This window comes from Petromyzon marinus, chromosome 31, assembly GCF_048934315.1.
Source record: "Petromyzon marinus isolate PM22_M1 ecotype Great Lakes invasive population chromosome 31, UKy_Petmar_22M1.pri1.0, whole genome shotgun sequence".
In the NCBI taxonomy this organism is placed as follows: domain Eukaryota; kingdom Metazoa; phylum Chordata; class Hyperoartia; order Petromyzontiformes; family Petromyzontidae; genus Petromyzon; species Petromyzon marinus.
In genome coordinates, this window is record NC_133697.1 from 15,967,367 (window position 1) to 15,985,655 (window position 18,289).

Below are 18,289 nucleotides of genomic sequence, written 5' to 3' on the forward strand. Positions count from 1 at the left end.
AGTGTCACGTTGACAAAAGACAAATAGTTCACTACTTTAGCCCACCGGTGTGTTGAAGAGTGAATCCACAACATTTACAGTTTGAGTACGCCGTTTCGCTGGTAATTACATCCAGCATCATCGGGCAATTCGCCAGAATGGTCTCAAACTGTAAATGTTGTGGATTCACTCAACACACCGGTGGGCTAAAGTATTGAACTATTTGTCTTTTGTCACCGTGACATTTTTTGCTGATTGGCCGTGTCGGGTGGTGGAGGGTTACAACACATTTATAAATAACGCGATCCAACCCAAAAAAACCTTATGAATTTTATTGGTCGCGAAAGCCTACGTGTTAAACTGTATTGTATCCTCCATCAAGTTTTATGTAAATGTTTCAGTTGACGTTTCAGACATTTTACACTCAACTTTACATTTTGTAGCAGGTGAGAAGTTACTTTCACATTTAGCCAAAATGCTGTAATTTAAAATGAACCACAATCCATGGTTTCAGCGTCACACGTTTCCTGGTGACTATATTAACGTGAGGAAGATAACCTGGGCACATTGAACATGTTTACAAATCGCTGCACGGGTCAAAGCACTCAATATGATCGGTCTATGAAGCCATCATTTCAAAAGCTTTTTATTCCGCTGCCAAAACACTCCACATGTCGAGCCAAATGTTATTTGCCACTAGCCAGTGAAATGCTTGGATCTTCGGGAGACATCTTCCTTGGGTGGCCTTCCCCTCATGTGGAGGAGCGCACACTTTATTTCTGGGTGATGGGGAATGAGTTCTGGTCCATGAGCTCGCCCACTCGCTCCTGCAGAATGGGCACCACCTCAGACGCGATGAAAAGATGCGTCTCGTCCAGGTCGTGAATCACAAACTTCTTCCCCAGAGCATTGGTTTCATCCAGAAAGAGCAGGAACTGCTTCATGGGAGGATCACTGAAAAAACAAAACGCAGGTGAATCTACTGCATCGCAAAGTGCCAAAGGAAACCTCATCTACACTGTAGTTACAGCAGAATGTCATTTACCCAAAACTCAAATGAGCATTTGGTGGTGCTCATATCTCCATTGGTAGAAATTCCACGTTGCTCTGGATATGTCCCCCGATAAAATAGGCCAAACATTATGGACCCCTCGATACACTAAACTATTTAAACTAAATATACAATTACATTTTGATTTAAAGCTTTCGTGACTGCAGGGATTCATATTCAATATATATTTATATTTGTATTATTTTATTGTTTCCCTTCTACGTGACTTTACCGAAAGAACCAAGAATATAAATATACATTTTTTTATTTTACCGGGGAAGGACCAGTCAGCTATATAGGCGTTTTTCAGAAGCGACCCGGCCACAAATGATATCTCACCTTAGTGGCGTATCATGTGGAAATGTATCGCAGCCAAATTCTAAAAACGCATATTTCTAAATGTGGAGGGTAGGACCCGGAGAAAAAATCCACGCGACTACGGGGAGAACATGCAAACTCCAAATATACAACAGGCGTTCGAACCCACGACCTCCTGCACACCAGGCGATGTAGCTAACATCTCGCCACCGTGGCGCGTTGACGTAAACTGGTGGACTTCTCACCGCGGGTGAGTTCAGGCAACACACAGCAGTGTCAGATACCCACGTCGGATCATTCAGTGGCATTGCCCAGGGCTCCAGGCCTCGCCGCTGGACTCGCGATGGAGACCGCGGGGCGCTGCGCCCCTGACGCCACCCCATCCCCTGTCCCCTACCCATGCCCAGTGCCTCTCTCACCACGCCACGATCACGCCCTTCAGCACGTTCACCATCGCGGATCAACGGGCAGCTCCGGCTGCCGCAGGCAGAAGCAGCAGCGTGAGGCGAGAGACGACGCTCAGCGCAACCCGGCAGGCGAAGGGCGGAGCTCGGCGGCGGACATCTTTGGGCGGGACACGGCCCCACGCGCGTGACGTCACCCCACGCGACACCCGCCATGCTGGGTGGGGGCCGCGCACCAGCGACGATTCCTCACGCAACATGGCGGCTGTGCGTGACGTCACTGCGCGGCACACCGACGGCCGCACTCTCGCGACAGTCCGCAGTTGTGCCACGAGGGGCTCGATGGCTCCGCTGCTGACTCTCCAACCTTTATCGTCCGTGCCGGTCGTTGTGGGATGAATGACGTGAGATGATGTGAGATGACGTGAGATGATGTGAGAGTGAACGCAGCGAGTACACCCCGCTCTGGAGCACGAGGAGCTGTTAAGTCAAACTCATTACCCGCCTTGCACTCACGCTTGACGAATTTCAGTTTAAAAATGAGCACAAATGTTTGACAATTAAATGACAAAACAGATGCGTCATAATAGTATTTTCATTTTATTTCAAAGAGTAGATGTTAAGGCGAAATTCCGGACAGATTTTGCTAATTTGTGAACTACCAAATGATTATACAGGATTGATACGTTCATCCAAAATCATTTCTAACAACTTCATATAATCAGATGAAAGTCGTGCACGGTTAACTCTGGATTATCTGTATTGCGATTAACCGCGTGCCAAATTCATAGCACAGTGTACGAACCGCGAAAAAAACTGATAAACACGGCAAGTAACAGGAAACATTTAAAATAATCAACTCATGAACTGGCTCACGACACCAATAACGGAATTCTTTAAATCTCAAGTGACTCGAAACAAATCTTGACTTAAAGCTTTCGTGACTGCAGGAATTCATATTCGTTGGGTCTTTCGGTAAAGTCACGTAAATAGATTCCAAGAAAATAACAAAAAACTACGTTTTCCTGATGACGGCCGCTCGTAAGCGGCGTCTCGTTGTTATCGTGCGATGCAGACCTCGTTAAAACATTGTATCAACCACACGTGTTTGCATAGCATTCGTCAAAAGCCAGGATCGATCCAATGCTGGATGTAACGTTCTTACCCCCCCTCCCTACTGGACATGTGATAAAGAGCGTTATAGCTCATCAGATTCCTCCAATATAAATATTCTGATTCTGATTGTGTCGTAGTTTTTTTGTTGTCTTTGAACCTATCTACGTGACTTTACCGAAAGACCCAAAGAGTAAGATGACCCTAATCACCCTAAAGCACACGCCTCAAGGGGGTGCTGACGAAGCGGCTTCAGCGCTTCGCTCGTGGCGCTGCTGCCCCTCTCCTCACGAGCCCCGTCAGCTCCCTTCTCGTCACGTCAGTAATGTTGCCATCCCACCGCGTCTCGCGAGCTTCTAAAACTACTCCGTTCCCCTCCATTTATGTAATTTCCATTCCAAACTGTTGCTGTATTTTAAAACGTTAATTGCAGTGTGTGCAGGTTTCCTGTGGGGATCCTGTCATCATGTATGTTGAACTTCTTTCGCACCATACGTAGCCAACCGTGCGAATCGAATGTGGTGTCAGAGGCAGTGAGCATTATAGAAAAGAATCGCAGAAAGCGTGATGTATATGTACTATTCCATAGTCATCCCCTCGGCCGACAAGGGCAATGCTACTGTCATTATGGATAAAAAAAAACTAAATCCAGGACCTTCTTAATGATGGCAGTTACACCAAAATCAACAAAGATCCTACTAACCGCCTGGCTACAAAAACCAACAATATCATTACCAGTTCGACTTCTCGAATCGAACCATTCAAAAGGCTCTCCCTAAAACCTTCTGCTGCTAGACCACCCAGATTCTATGGTCTTCCTAAAATCCAGAAAGAAGGTACTCCACTTAGGCCCATCGTTTCCACTATCAACTCACCTACCTACAAGCTGGCCTGTTTTCTGTCTGACACCTTGCTTCCATTCACGGGCAAAACTACCTCAGTACGTAACTCAGCTCACTTGGTCTCTCTAATCAAGGGCATTTCACTGTCCCCAGATGATTTTCTCGTCAGCTTTCATGTAGTTTCTCTGTTCACAAAGGTTCATGTGCCTGACACCTTAGCAATAATTGAAGATTTAGTCCAACATGAACTGAATCCTGATGTTCCTACTCTGGTTAGGCACTGCCTTACCAACACTTACTTCACCTGGAATGGTACAATCTACAAACAAAATAAATGTACCTCCATGGGTTCCCCCTTATCACCAGTGATAGCGAATGTTTTCATGGAGAAATTTGAAACAGATGCCATCCAGACATCCACCCTACGTCCTTCCTTGTGGAAGAGATATGTAGATGACACTTTCGTCATTTGGCCACATGGCCTGCCAGCATTGAACCAATTTCTCAACCACATTAATTCCATACACCCATCCATTAAATTCACCATGGAAGTGGAGAAGGATTTTAAGCTACCATTCCTGGATGTTTTGTTTGAGAAGAGACCTGACGGCTCGTTGGGACACTGTCTACAGGAAATACACCCACACAGATTCCTATCTGAAACCTGATTCCCACCACCATATGGCACAGAAGAATTCCCTCATCAAAACACTACACCATAGAGTCCACTGCATTTCTGACCAACACTACCTAGCCAGTGAACTGGAACACGTACACCAGGCCCTCAAGATGAATGGGTACTTGGACCGCATTATTCGCAAAGCTGTTTCTCCAACCATGGAGAAACAACCCCCTGAGATGCCGATCAAAACCATCACGTTACCATACATAGCACGTGTTAGCAAAAAGATTTCCAAAATATTAAACACAAGATCCAGGTTCGATTCAATACAGTACACAAAATCCGTGATCTAATCCCATCTGTGAAGGATGTCATCCTGACATGCAATATCCTGGAGTCTACAAAGTTGCACCTGTGGTGGCTGTTACATTGTGGAAACTAAACGACATATCTCGGACCGTGTTCTTGAACACAGGGCAGATCTGAAACACGGCAGAACCAATACCTTTGCCGTGGCTGACAATTGTTATAATGCTGTGGGCTCGCATGATATTGTTTTTTTCTGATACCAAGGTACTCTGCAAACCTTCGGGCTACTATCAAAGGTTTGTTCATGAAGCCATCCAGATATATAAGCATAGACATAACTTCAACCGAGAAGATGGATACAAATTGAGCAATAATTGGAAGGATGTTATTAACCAGGTAAAACCCTAACTGCTTTGTAGTGGTTGTCGTCTATCATATCTGCCGGGTACTACTACACCACGCAGCGCTTGCCCTCCCCTTACCCCACACCCCCACCCCTCCCTCTCCCCCTTGCTCCTCCCCCTTTCTTGCCTATATAACCTCTTACCACGGCAACTCTCCCTCCCACTTCAGCAAAAAAATTATTGCTGTGGTTTTCCCACCTGATGATGATTGCTTGTGTTGCAATCGAAACGTCGTGATTTAATTTAATTTCTACCTACGTGACTTTACCGAAAGAACCAAAGAGTATGGATTTCTGAAGTCACAAATGCTTCAAATCAAGTTAGATTCGTGATGTATATGCTTTCTACGTTTTCCTGAATTAAAAATTATTATTTTCGATTTTCTATAAGAATATTCGATCATATTTTCATTGGTATTCGCCGATAATTATATAACCTCGTGTCATGGCAGCTCTCGCCTACTTCAGCAGTTTTCTTACTGTAGTTGTCTCACCTGATGACGATTGCTTGTGTTGTGATCGAAACGTCGTGATCTATTCTTTTTTATACCTACGTGACTTTACCGAAAGAACCAAAGAGAATGGATTCCTGCAGTCACGAAAACTTCAAATCAAGATAGATTCGTTCATAGTGATTCTTGACTCGGACTTTGAGTGACCTGCAATCTCTATTATCTGGAATGCTATCACCGCCTTATGGCACAAACCTCGTAGCGAAAGGGATTCCAAACTATGCCTGACTTTGGGGTAAGGTCAGGCATAGGGTGTCCTGGCTGTCCCTGAAATGAGAAACGTTGTAGAAGAGCTGTGAAGAAGAGGAAGACTTCCATCCTGGCCAGGTTCTTCCCGAGACAAATTCGGGGCCCTAGTGTCATAAACACACAAACACGTGGCATTATTTGTAAGAGGAGGTCATTGTGTCAAAACCTGAATTGTAATTATTTTCACATGTCTTATTTGCAAATTATATATAACTGGGCTTTTATTTGGGTACATTGATGACAAGACCTTGGATTTATTTTAAAAGGTGTCTTTTCATGTTTTGGAAGCTGTAGATTGTATTGCTATTGTTTTATTTTACAATTTGACCAATGGTGTATCAACCTCACTGTGTGAACTTCAAATATCCATCATCATCCTACAGTGACTGATGAAAGCCGTATCCAGACAGGTTGATTAATAAAAAAACATTACCTGCAGAGAACGCCATAAAATCATTTCGGTTATAGAAGTTTCCATCGATGTCCAGGAAATGGCCTGGGTTGAACTGCTCGGGTGCTTCCCACAGTGACTTTTCTCTCAGCGCCGAGTGGATGAGAGCAATCACTTGTGTGCCCTGAAAGTAACAGATTTTATTGAGAAAATTTAGATTACAGCACACTTTGCACATATAAATATATGGAGGAGACTTGCAAGATTTGATTATGGGGAAAAAACAGAGACGCTAAATCAGGTGAATACACAAACTCCATCGTCGAACGAGAAAAAGTAAACAAGGCTGTCGGCTGGGAACATCACGTGTGCGAGGTCAGATGATAGTTGAGATCGGAATTTCTGCTCAGAACAGGGTTGAGTTGTTTCAAGGTGATGATGAACGAATGTGATATTACTGTTAATACCCTCGATGTTGCAGAAATTTATAGAAAAATATGTATGATGATTGGCAGTGGAAGCCTTCATGTGTGCCGCAGTAGAGCAATTAACATTATTTTTCAATACAGAATCAGATTAGAAGGAAAGATAATTGAAGGACATTTCACCCGAATTAACTATTCTAGTAGAACCAGTACACCTACAGGCAATGGCCACTCTTCTGGCCTCACCAATACCCCCGATGTCATCGACTTTTGAGTTCCCTCTGATCACCAAACGCATAAAGATGACCCATGCTTACTCATTGACCTTGCTTAGTAGTGTGCTACATTACTGCACTGTTGTAATCTGACTGTGCCATTTTTGCATTGGATTAATTGACTAAATGCTTGCATTTTTACTTTCTTCAAAATTTTCTGTTTCCGAACTTTTGGTGTCCAACTTTGCGGCTCTACCGGCAGGTCAATGACACTTAAAAACAATTTGCTGACTGTATCAGTTACGTATAGTATATGGCCTCAGAATGTTTATCTCATGCAGATCAGAACAACTCTCTTTTTCAGACTCTGCACTATTGTCGTTGAATGGGCAACTGGGTTAAAAATACATAAATGATGTTTTTACACATTCCAGTCTGCTCGTGCATCTGCAATACCGTATTCTGAACCTTCTGATAATGCGTCCGGCCAGGTGGATCAAGTGGTATAGCCAGTGGCTCGCACTCGGACGTTTGCGAGTTCAAATCCTCTTTGAGGGTTGACTCATCCCTTAACGGTTGGCTACGTACGGTGTGAAAGAAGTTCAATATAATAAAAAAATATTCTGGGTTCAATGAAACAAGTACCATTATGTGGGGCAGTCAACGGTGATTTTCTTATAAACTAACCCCTGCCATATGAATGTGGAATTTAAACCACTGGTTCAGACTGTAAACAGATGAGCACCGCCTCACTGTTCACTTGAGCAGGGAATCACTCCGATGTTTGTTTTCATATAGAATGTGTTAGCCAATCATCGTTTGTGACAGTTCACGTTACGTGGACACACCTTGGGCAAGAAATAACCGCGCAGTTTTGTGTCGCAGGTGGTAGCGTGTGGAAATGCCATCGGCAGGATGTTGGCGTAGCGCTGAATCTCATGAACCGTGGCGTTGGTGTAGGGCATGCATGCTCGATCGGCACAAGCCGGCCGGCGATTGGATCCAACAACGCGATCTATTTCTTCCTGAACTTGTTCTGCAGGTAGAGAAAATGGAAACATAGCCAGTGAATACCGCGTGTACATAATGATATAAACTAAAAGAAGATGAATCATTGCAGTCACGAAAGCTTTAAATCGATGGTTGTTACATAAACTCGTGCTACGTCAATTGAGATAAGGATTATGAAAAATGACTACTGTACTTTATAAACATGTCTCTGCTACAAAGAATACATTCTCGAACATTAATCAATCGAGCCATTAGTTTCATCAGCCAGATTGCATGCAGCGTAATTTTTCTTAACTGATTTTGGAGCAGTTTTTAATGCATTGAAGGGACAGCACGAATACCATCTCAAGGGAAGTTTTGTAACTGGGAGATCCTTCTGCTGGGGGAAGCATGTTCCACATATTGCTGCACAACTCTGGCACGGAACGACAATGGGCTCCAGTAAACGTGGAGGATTCCTCCACTGGCAATGCACACGCACGCTCTGTTGCTACACGTGGCGCACTGCGGGATGTTTGACTCTGTTGTCATGTAAATTGACACGTCAGAAGATTGTCATACACTGCAGCTACTTTTCATTGAGTGAAGGTTTCAATAGTGATATGAACATTCTCTACAGTCACTACTGGACCACCACCAAAGACAATTCAGTCAGGATGACATGCACACAGTACAGTAAATCCTCGCTATGCATTAGTTCTGGATTCGCGAGTTTCGCATATTCGGGAGTTACTCAAGTATCGCAGTAATCCTGCTTTGAACTCGCTATTGTATATTTTTACATTATACGTATTTTCAGTCAACTCGTTTATATATTTAGGTATAAACCAAGCGACTGTGAGGTCCATTCAAGATGACATGAGTGCAATCAGGGGAAGTGTTGCGGCGAGCGCTCCCCAGAGGTCTAGAATGAGAACTCCTGCATCTCCCGAGGAGTAGTCCTCCTGAATTCCTCACCACCACCTCCATCGTTATCAGATCATCATCAAAGGTAAAAATATGCATTGTTCTTTATAATTCATTATTTATCATTCAATATTATTTTACCATTTCCCCCCCTATGTTCACTTGTACCAGAAACGTAACCCCATTTTTAAAAATTATTTTGGAACAAGTTTACTGCATTCGCAAATTCTGCATTCGGGAGCATTTTCAAGAACGTAACCCTTGCGGATAGAGAGGGTTTACTGCATATGATTCCTAACTGATTGTTGGGTTAAGTGACTTACTGACCTGGCCATATCATAAGGTCCCTCTACCATCTGACACAGCCAAGCAAATTGAACCGTCACATGTACAAGCATTTAACACGCCAACTGTTACTGTTTCAGCTCACTCACCGGTAGATTGAAGAATGCTTACAACCAAATTAGCAACTAGATACGATGTTACACCAAGCATGTTCAGGACAGAACCCAAACTTGGTTGTGAGGATTGTTTTCAAATTACTGGTGATCTTAATGACTGGCTTGCTAAACACTTATAAACGTGACAATTTTGTATGGCTGTGTTGGGTGGTGGATGGTCTTTAATTTAACCAGATTATTAAGTGGCCTAACACAACAATCATGAACAATATTGTGTGCGAGTACTCATGTACTCACCTTGTACTTTGGGATATGTAAGCATGAGCAGGATACCCCATTTAAGTGTGGCGGAGGTGGTCTCAGATCCAGCCACAAACAGGTTAGCTGTCGTGTTAATAAGGGCTATGTCAGAGAAGGCTGTGTCTGGATTCATTGAATCCTACAAGAGCAATGGAAGAAAGTTATTTAAAAAATCAAACACCTTGACAAGAGGAATATAGCAGCACTCTTATCATTGAGTAATATGCATACGTTGTCTGTGCTTCAGGATTTAATCCTGTAAGGTTTGGTTATTGCTATATTTCCATTCAAAATGGTGAGAAGAGGTGATCTTTGACACAAGATCGAGGAAACACCAATTGTAAAATGAAATGTAATGAGGCTAAAACCATACAAACAGATGGTGCAAGATTCCAATGTGTGATATTCTACTGGATCATTAATGAAGACCTAAAACATGTTTGATGTCAACATTTTATTAGATATGACATATGATGTATACATCTTTATACTGACATTAAGGAAAGAATCCTACTGAAAATCAGACTATAAATGTGGAATGTTTTATCGAAATCCAGTCTGTGTTTTTCAGACAAACACTACCAGTTTACCGTTACATTTTACACCAGCAATGCAATCAATGAGATGATAATCTAATCTCATGCGCATGCTGCTAAAAGACAATTTTAAAGTACCTAGTAAAGCATTAGCAAGTCCTTTATTTACGTTCCTCCTATTTACGTTGCACGACAACGTCGCCAACAAATTAATACTATGTAAAAGCGGTGATTCGCTACGTTGTTTTTAATTTAAAGAACGCAGTAGTTTGGGCAGCGTGTGTGATGACGCACTACGACACCACCGTGTCCCCAAGGGGGCTGTCCAGCCTCAGTGTTTACAACATCGCCATACTGGACTCGGTACCACCCTCACGTGAGGTACACAAAGTCTGTATTTACTTTTATTATTTATCTAAACTTGTATTATATAATATATTTTTGAGTATCTTGCGTTAACCTTTTTAGTATTTATTTAATATTTTTTCAGCAAAATTTTACCGAAAAATTACTGTCAGGAACGTAACCTACATTTATAGCATTAAATCAGTGGTAAAATTTTTCGACTTAAGTGATTTTGTCGAAAGTTTCATTTTCCAGGGAGCAATGCCCAACGTAGATAATTTTTAGTGCTGCATGTTTGATATGGATTGTTTCAATATATCGAAAAGAACCTCAATCCTCTTGTCAATGAAGGCGTCCAAATAATCTCGGGGCTCTCCTTGAATGCGTGCCATGTCATGCTCTTCAATCCTAGCTTGAATAAACGCATTCAAGACAACTTTATTCTTGTTTATTCGTTGGTGGGGTCCTGGGAAATACTTCAGCACAGGAAAAGAATTGAAAATCTGTGGAAAGAAAATAAAACGCAGAGAATAATTATTGAAAACGAATACTAAGATCTGTTAACATCGCCATTTAAACCTCAATAAAATTTACTTATCGTCCCACCAACACTGCTAAAATGAGCACCTACTTGGTGTGAGGTAGTAATCATATTTACTCAGGAAGGTGGAATGTCCACCACTGACTCAGGGCCACAGAAAATGTGTACTGCACAAATGTTTGAGATTGAAGTATTGGAGTAAATACATTTTTAGACTTAAAACTTTCGTGACTGCAGGAATTAATATTCTTGATTCTTTCGGTAAAGTCACTACAAATACATATTTTCCACTTTTCGTGTTAAACAAACTTATTCTAAACTTTCCACCATCAAGTTTTCTCCATTTGCATGCAGAACATGCAGGTTATATGGCATCACTTCTTCATTCTATATGTTTAACTGTTCCTTTCAAGGCTTGTAATATGGAATAGAAATTCTGTGTAATGTCCATGTTGCCATCACACTACTTCGAATACAAATAGCTGTGGAAATGAGACCTAGGTGTGTAAATACTTCCACTGTGGCAGACAGAACAATGATCCAGACCATACCCACTGCAGCCTTGCTGATATAAGCAAGACGAGCAACATAAAACATAACATTGGCAGTGTGGTTGAGTTTTTTTTAATTTGGTAGCCTTAGTTATTACTGTAAATTCCCTGAGAGCATCCGAGAGTGTGATTAGGAATACAAGGTTGCAAGAATTCTCACACAATGGTATTTAATTTATCAACCCCAGAAAATGAGGGACTGAGTCATCCCCAGAACCGGAATGAAGCCCTCAAACTTGCGACTGCTCGCCACTCAAGCAGATCGCTACATCCATGCATACATCATAGTGCCATGTCTCCGGATACTGCAGTAACATTGCCTATTTCGCTTAAAGTTCTCGTGACATCACTTAAACTAACTTTGAGTCGTAAAGTGGCCTGAAACCCTGTCTCATGGTTTCCAGAATTTGATGTCACTGGTCCAGAAATGTAGCTTTGTTGCCATAGTTGAGTGTCATGAAAAGCTCCACCCTCTGATTTCCAGATGTCACTCTTCAAACTAATTGAAATCAAATGACCGAGTTCAAATTGCACACACTTGACCGTCTCCTATCATGGTGCAGCGCTTCTGTATTTAGTGCTGTTGTGGTAAAAACAGTCCAGGATCCAGTCATAACCCCCATCTTGTTTACAAACCAAATAATAGAGCAATACATATACTACCAGAGCATGTTTTTGCTTGCATGTTCACCACAAGTATATGTGGCTTATGCAGACAAGATTCCTTGCACGAGGTTTCAGTTTGGTGTTTTAACATCTCAACACCTGTTTTATTGCCAGAAAGGGTTAAACCTATTCTTATATAGAGCATATTTGTCCACACAGAAACATATATAGATGCAATGATTTTAAACATGGATTCGTGATTGCAATAACACTACTCACCTGGGACCAATCATTACCAGACAGTTCTACATTCTCAGTGATAATATCCATAAGCTTGACAAATGTTTTATTATTCCAGTCATAGCGGTCTCCAAATGTGATGGAGCATATTACATTTGCCGCTGATTTGTTGATTTCGGAATGTGCATCAAAAGGTTTTTCTAGTGCATAGGAAGAAGTTGGGAGAAGTAGTACAGTCAAAATAATATATAGACATCATTACCATAATAAACACCTTCTCAACTACTAGATGAAGACTTTTCCATGCAAACACCACAACACCACATTCTCCTAACGTTGATGAGGTAGAGGACTTTGTGTAGTGATGCGGTGAGGTCCACAATGCAGGGTGCTGTGAGGAGGTACATTGCTTTAGCAAGCAGGTGTTTGATGGGCTACGGAAACCACTTCGTAAGAGAAGAGAGGTGAGTCTGAGTGTGGTATTGGAGCCACACGAGTGCTCTATCCGTGTTACTGTGCGGATCAGAGAGGAGCAGGACGCTCAGCGGCTCAAAAATAAGTTGTCGGCGTCCGAGGGCAGGAGTCCGACACGGATGCTGGGAATTCCGTGACAGTGCAGGAGGAGCGACACAGAGTCCGGAGGAGAAGAGGGCAGGCGACTGCTGTGGATGTGATTCGGCGTGGACGGTTGCGCTGGGCGGGACGCGTGCAGGGTGGGGGAGGGACAATTGCCGAGACGGACAACAAGTGGCGAACGCGCGCTACGGCTGGACCACGTCACCACCTCTAATTTACGAATACGCACCTCAGCACGATTATAATGCTGTCAGAAACAAACGCAACAACCACTGAAATACACTCGATATTAATGCTGACATTCGCCCATGAAGGTTTTATACAGGTACAACATTCCTTTATTGCGGTCGTGCTTTTGATACCTTGTTTGTTTTCTATAGCTCGCACAAGAAACTCGGCCTCCTCAGCGATCTTCTCCTCAATGCTCTTCGTGCCCATCCCAAAGTTTCTCAGCATCATAAGGGTGAAGCGCCTCCTCGCCCTCCACTGCCACCCATGACTCAGCAGCAGCCCTGTCGCCAGTGAGCGGAGAGTGTTGAGAGATCACGATCGCGTTATAACAACCCTTAGCTTTAGTATTTGTATGATCATTGTATATGCAGAGCCCATCATATGATGTGTGAATAAAATGAATCTTAGTTACGACTATTACACAAGATAATCATGTATGATTAAGATGTATGTAGCAGACAATGCACTACCTGAAATCAACCTATAAATGTTCTCTTATCCATGTTTCTGTCTTTCAATTTTATTATAGGCATGCACCTTTGCACACTTTGTCAGTTTTTGTTGCATGTTGTTTGTTAATGGCCATGTTTCTGACCCGTGCGTACATCACAGGTTAGCCGGTACGCACATCACAGGGTGGCCCATACGTGCTTCACAGGGCGACCCGTACGTGCGTCACAGGGTGGCCCGTGCGTGCGTCACAGGGTGGTCCTTGCGTGCGTCGCAGGGTGGTATCCGTGCAAGCGTCACAGGGTGGCCTGTACGTGCGTCACAGGGTGGCCCGTGCGTGCGTCACAGGGTGGCCTGTACGTGCATCACAGGGTGGTCCTTGCGTGCGTCACAGGGTGGTCCTTGCGTGCGTCACAGGGTGGTCCTTGCGTGCGTCACAGGGTGGCCTGTACGTGCGTCACAGGGTGGCCCGTGCGTGCGTCACAGGGTGGTCCTTGCGTGCGTCGCAGGGTGGTATCCGTGCGTGCGTCACAGGGTGGTCCTTGCGTGCGTCACAGGGTGGCCCGTGCGTGCGTCACAGGGTGGCCCGTGCGTGCGTCACAGGGTGGTCCTTGCGTGCGTCGCAGGGTGGTATCCGTGCGTGCGTCACAGGGTGGTCCTTGCGTGCGTCACAGGGTGGTCCTTGCGTGCGTCACAGGGTGGCCTGTACGTGCGTCACAGGGTGGTCCTTGCGTGCGTCACAGGGTGGTCCTTGCGTGCGTCACAGGGTGGTCCGTGCGTGCATCACAGGGTGGTCCTTGCGTGCATCACAGGGTGGTCCGTGCGTGCATCAGAGGGTGGCCCGTGCGTGTGTCACAAGGTGCTCCTTGCGTGCGTCACAGGGTGGCCCGTGCGTGCGTCACAGGGTGGTCCTTGCGTGCATCAGAGGGTGGCCCGTGCGTGCGTCACAGGGTGGTCCTTGCGTGCGTCACAGGGCGGTCCTTGCGTGCGTCACAGGGTGGTCCGTGCGTGCATCAGAGGGTGGCCCGTGCGTGCGTCACAAGGTGCTCCTTGCGTGCGTCACAGGGTGGCCCGTGCGTGCGTCACAGGGTGGTCCTTGCGTGCGTCACAGGGTGGCCCGTGCGTACGTCACAGGGTGGTCCGTGCGTGCGTCACAGGGTGGTCCTTGCGTGCGTCACAGGGTGGTCCGTGCGTGCGTCACAGGGTCGCCCATGCGTGCATCAGAGGGTGGCCCGTGCGTGCGTCACAGGGTGGCCCGTGCCTGCGTCACAGGGTAGTCCGTACGTGCGTCACAAGGTGGTCCGTGCGTGCGTCACAGGGTGGTCCGTGCGTGCGTCACAGGGTGGTCCTTGTGTGCGTCACAGGGTGGTCCGTGCGTGCATCAGAGGGTGGCCCGTGCGTGCGTCACAAGGTGCTCCTTGCATGTGTCACAGGGTGGCCCGTGCGTGCGTCACAGGGTGGTCCTTGCGTGCGTCACAGGGTGGTCCTTGCGTGCGTCACAGGGTGGTCCTTGCGTGCATCACAGGGTCGCCCGTGCGTGCATCAGAGGGTGGCCCGTGCGTCACAGGGTGGCCCGTGCCTGCATCACAGGGTAGTCCGTACATGCGTCACAGGGTCGCCCGTGCATGCGTCACAGGGTGGCCCGTGCGTGCGTCACAGGGTGGTCTGTGCGTGCGTCACAGGGTGGCCCGTACGTGCATCACAGGGTGGCCCATGCGTGCGTCACAGGGTGGCCCGTGCGTGCGTCACAGGGTGGTCCGTGCGTGCGTCACAGGGTGGCCCATGCGTGCGTCACAGGGTGGCCCGTGCGTGCATCACAGGGTGGCCCGTACGTGCGTCACAGGGTGGCCCGTGCGTGCGTCACAGGTTGGCCCGTGCCCTCTGCGTATCCTTCCTTAGGCCGTGATCGTCACCCAGGTCACGTGTCTGGTGTAAGGGGCGGTTCCAAACGTACTGCCCATTCGCCCTAAGCCAATGGCAACCCAGCGCTCTACGCGCCACAAATTTAATGAGGTACAAAGAATGCCTTACCTTCGTAATTTCCCAAAGACTTTTTGAAGACGGGTATTTCAGGGCGGTCAATAAACATCTCAGCTTGGGTAACGAGAGCTTCCTTTATGATTTCATTGCCGACTAAAACCACAACTCGCGTCTGTCCTAAAGATACACTGTAAATTGGACCATAGGTCTCTGAGAGCTGAGAGCCAATGGGAGGGACGGCACAATGAGACCAAAGGAAGCATTAGACTCTTTTTTTGTCAGAAACGATTATTGAACATAAAATAATAAACATAATAAGTTTAAACATCGTAATTTCCAGATGGTATGTGAACTGGTATGTGGACATATCTCATTGATTAGCACCTACGATTAGCACGATTGGCTATATACGGTGCGAAATTTTAAACATGCATACATTTATAGCAACTCAGCTAGGCTGGTGATTAAGTGATGGGAGTTGTAAAATGTTTGGGCAAAATTAGAAATACGAAATTGGAAATATATTATTTAAATTGGTGAGGTAGGTGGGTCATGGGGTTTACAAATGCACAGCAGTATTGCTTTCCAGGCCATGAAATTACATATTTTAAGTATGGAGCTTCATTGCACTTTAGGCTCCTGGATTTAGGGCCAAGGATATAGGTTTATGCAGTGGGGTCGACTGAGTGAAAAGCAGCCTCGATAACGATAACGTAAGCTACCCACAGTGAACCCCTTGTCTTGTTTGAATAATAGCAAATGTACAATCCATATATCTGTTTGTGTGCAAGTATTTGTGATGAGAGCGAGGCTATCAACGAACTGCACTTGAGAACCCGGGTGAAGCGTGGGTCGTTGGCCTGATATGACCCCAGAATCTCAGCACTTTAACTTCTGGGCCGCCAAGCCACTCGAGATACACATTTTTTGCTCAACCGAAGCCTACAGAAGTTTGTAACTTGACCATTCGAAGGTTGCTCATTGAAATATGACAAATATTTTCAAGTCGGAAAACTATATTTTACTTTGTTCCTCCACATATTAGGGCTCCCAAAATGCATGAACCAGAAAGCTAAAATGTTAACATTTATAACTGTTATGCCGAAAAACATCCTGAAACGACGTTTTTTGAAGCGTTCCAACAGCATCTGAAGACAAAAAAAATACATTTTTGAATAAAGTCGATGCCACATTTGGAGCGTTTTGAATGATGCTAAATACGTATTTGAGACCCTTGAATATTGCGGGGAGTTACATTCTCGGAAAGTGCCACGAAAGCTAAACCGCAATATTCAATACTTAAGCCGTACCTCAATAATGGCAACCAAAAATAGACATTTTACAATTGAAATATGTATTGTATGCCAAATAAACTAAAAAATAATTGAAATAAAGTAAAAGCCCTTTACAAAAACATTACTAGACAATAAATAGCAGTATAAATACTGAATAAATATTGTACTTACCGATTATGATCCAAAGCGGGTGTTTGTCCGCAAGTGGGGAGCGGCAGGGCTACGGTGATCGTGCAACGCTCCGAACGCGGCGACCCGAGTTCAATTCCGGCTCACGGCCACCACCAGTGACGATTATCTGAATCGGTCCTGGGCCTCCCCTAAGTCGACCCGGCCTCAAATGAGTACCTGGTGCGATGTGTAAACATCGCCACTGGGGAGACAAAGGCGGCCGGGCGTGGTGCTGCCCACCCACCCCCTCGTGTGCAGTTCCGGCCTTAATAGGTCCTCGTGAACAGCATGGTTGGCTACGTACGGTGCGAAAGAAGTTCAACATACCCCAACAATCTGTGAAGCCTTTTCGGGGGATCTTTGTTTTTGCGAGATGCTTGTGAGGTGCCACTGACTGCCTCGCCCCCGTCGCTCCAAGGTATCCGCCACTGACACTACTTTCGGGTACAATGTACCCGCGAAAGGCCAAACCGAACCCCCACGATAGCTAAATTGGTACAAGGAGGTTGCCGTCTTTAGGTCGAAACCGCGAACGATAAACCCGCGATATTCAAGGGTCTGTATTTAAGGTGAATTTTTTTTACTAAAGAACGGAAACCAGAAATGTGCAACGTAGTTGAATTTCTCTCAAACATTTACACTCATACGGGTCCGATCGTGACAAATTGAACGAGATGGAATGGATACAAATACACATTTAAATTTGTAGAAAAAAAAGTGTTTTTATACCATTAAGTTACCAAAGTATCTCTAGAGACATTGAACGTGCATCCACTCGCAGTGCTGACCGAGGCGAGTGTCGGGGAGCTCAATGTGTGTATGTAGTTTTGACTTTTTTAGCACCGTACGTAGCCAACCGTGCGAGGAAGGACAAAAAATAAACACGTACCTTGTCTAAGGACGCGGGCAAGGCTTTGAGGTCCAACTGGAAGAGGTTCCCCACAAGCGGCAGCCCTCTGGGACCAGGCGGGAAACCGCGTTGCTCCCTCCGAAGCCACCAGAATCCCAGCCACAGAAACAGCACGGCCACCACGCGCAGCAGCACCCACGTGGGCATCTTGCTCGTCGACAGCTGTGAGCCAAGAGCCATAAAATCTATCCACTCCCACGATAGCATTGTTGCCAGCCTATGGGACTCGATATTAATACAACTACAGCAGCACTGTGCAATTACCGTGATGTAGCTGCAGTCCTCTTTTACAACTGAGCTCAGATCTGCGTAACTTCTTGCCCTCGGGCAAATATGCAGTGTTTCGATTCAACAGGAGACGATCATTCCCAGTGCCCGCTGCGAGTGACGTCACAAAGATAGCCCC

The 18,289-nt window shown here is 45.4% G+C and overlaps 2 protein-coding genes across 2 annotated transcripts; both read right to left on the reverse strand.

Moving 5' to 3' along the window:
* Positions 1-609: 609 nt before the first annotated feature.
* GTF2H5 (general transcription factor IIH subunit 5) lies at positions 610-1,939 on the reverse strand. The gene is made up of 2 exons (XM_032964257.2): positions 1,768-1,939; positions 610-933 (listed from the first exon to the last, which is right to left on the reverse strand). Exons 1-2 carry the CDS (start codon positions 1,800-1,802, stop codon positions 753-755), a joined length of 216 nt encoding a protein of 71 aa, XP_032820148.1. The 5' UTR covers positions 1,803-1,939; the 3' UTR covers positions 610-752.
* Positions 1,940-2,336: 397 nt separating this feature from the next.
* On the reverse strand, positions 2,337-18,264 carry LOC116947934 (cytochrome P450 2C23-like). The gene is made up of 9 exons (XM_032964258.2): positions 17,863-18,264; positions 15,559-15,724; positions 13,209-13,358; positions 12,310-12,470; positions 10,662-10,835; positions 9,449-9,590; positions 7,682-7,869; positions 6,236-6,377; positions 2,337-5,906 (listed from the first exon to the last, which is right to left on the reverse strand). The coding sequence occupies exons 1-9, from the start codon at positions 18,088-18,090 to the stop codon at positions 5,728-5,730; spliced, it is 1,530 nt and encodes a 509-aa protein (XP_032820149.1). The 5' UTR covers positions 18,091-18,264; the 3' UTR covers positions 2,337-5,727.
* Between the last annotated feature and the right edge of the window lie 25 nt (positions 18,265-18,289).

What these genes read in the sequence shown, in the direction of transcription:
- LOC116947934 (XM_032964258.2), bottom strand. Translation starts at nt 18,090, where the DNA reads ATGCTATCGTGGGAGTGGATAGATTTTATGGCTCTTGGCTCACAGCTG. An exon ending in GTCTTTGGGAAATTACGAAG is followed by an intron (nt 13,359 to 15,558) that starts GTAAGGCATTCT and finishes CACTGGCGACAG; the next exon opens with GGCTGCTGCTGAGTCATGGG. An exon ending in AGCTATAGAAAACAAACAAG is followed by an intron (nt 12,471 to 13,208) that starts GTATCAAAAGCA and finishes CCTATGCACTAG; the next exon opens with AAAAACCTTTTGATGCACAT.
- GTF2H5 (XM_032964257.2), bottom strand. Translation starts at nt 1,802, where the DNA reads ATGGTGAACGTGCTGAAGGGCGTGATCGTGGCGTG. An exon ending in AAGGGCGTGATCGTGGCGTG is followed by an intron (nt 934 to 1,767) that starts GTGAGAGAGGCA and finishes TTGTTTTTTCAG; the next exon opens with TGATCCTCCCATGAAGCAGT.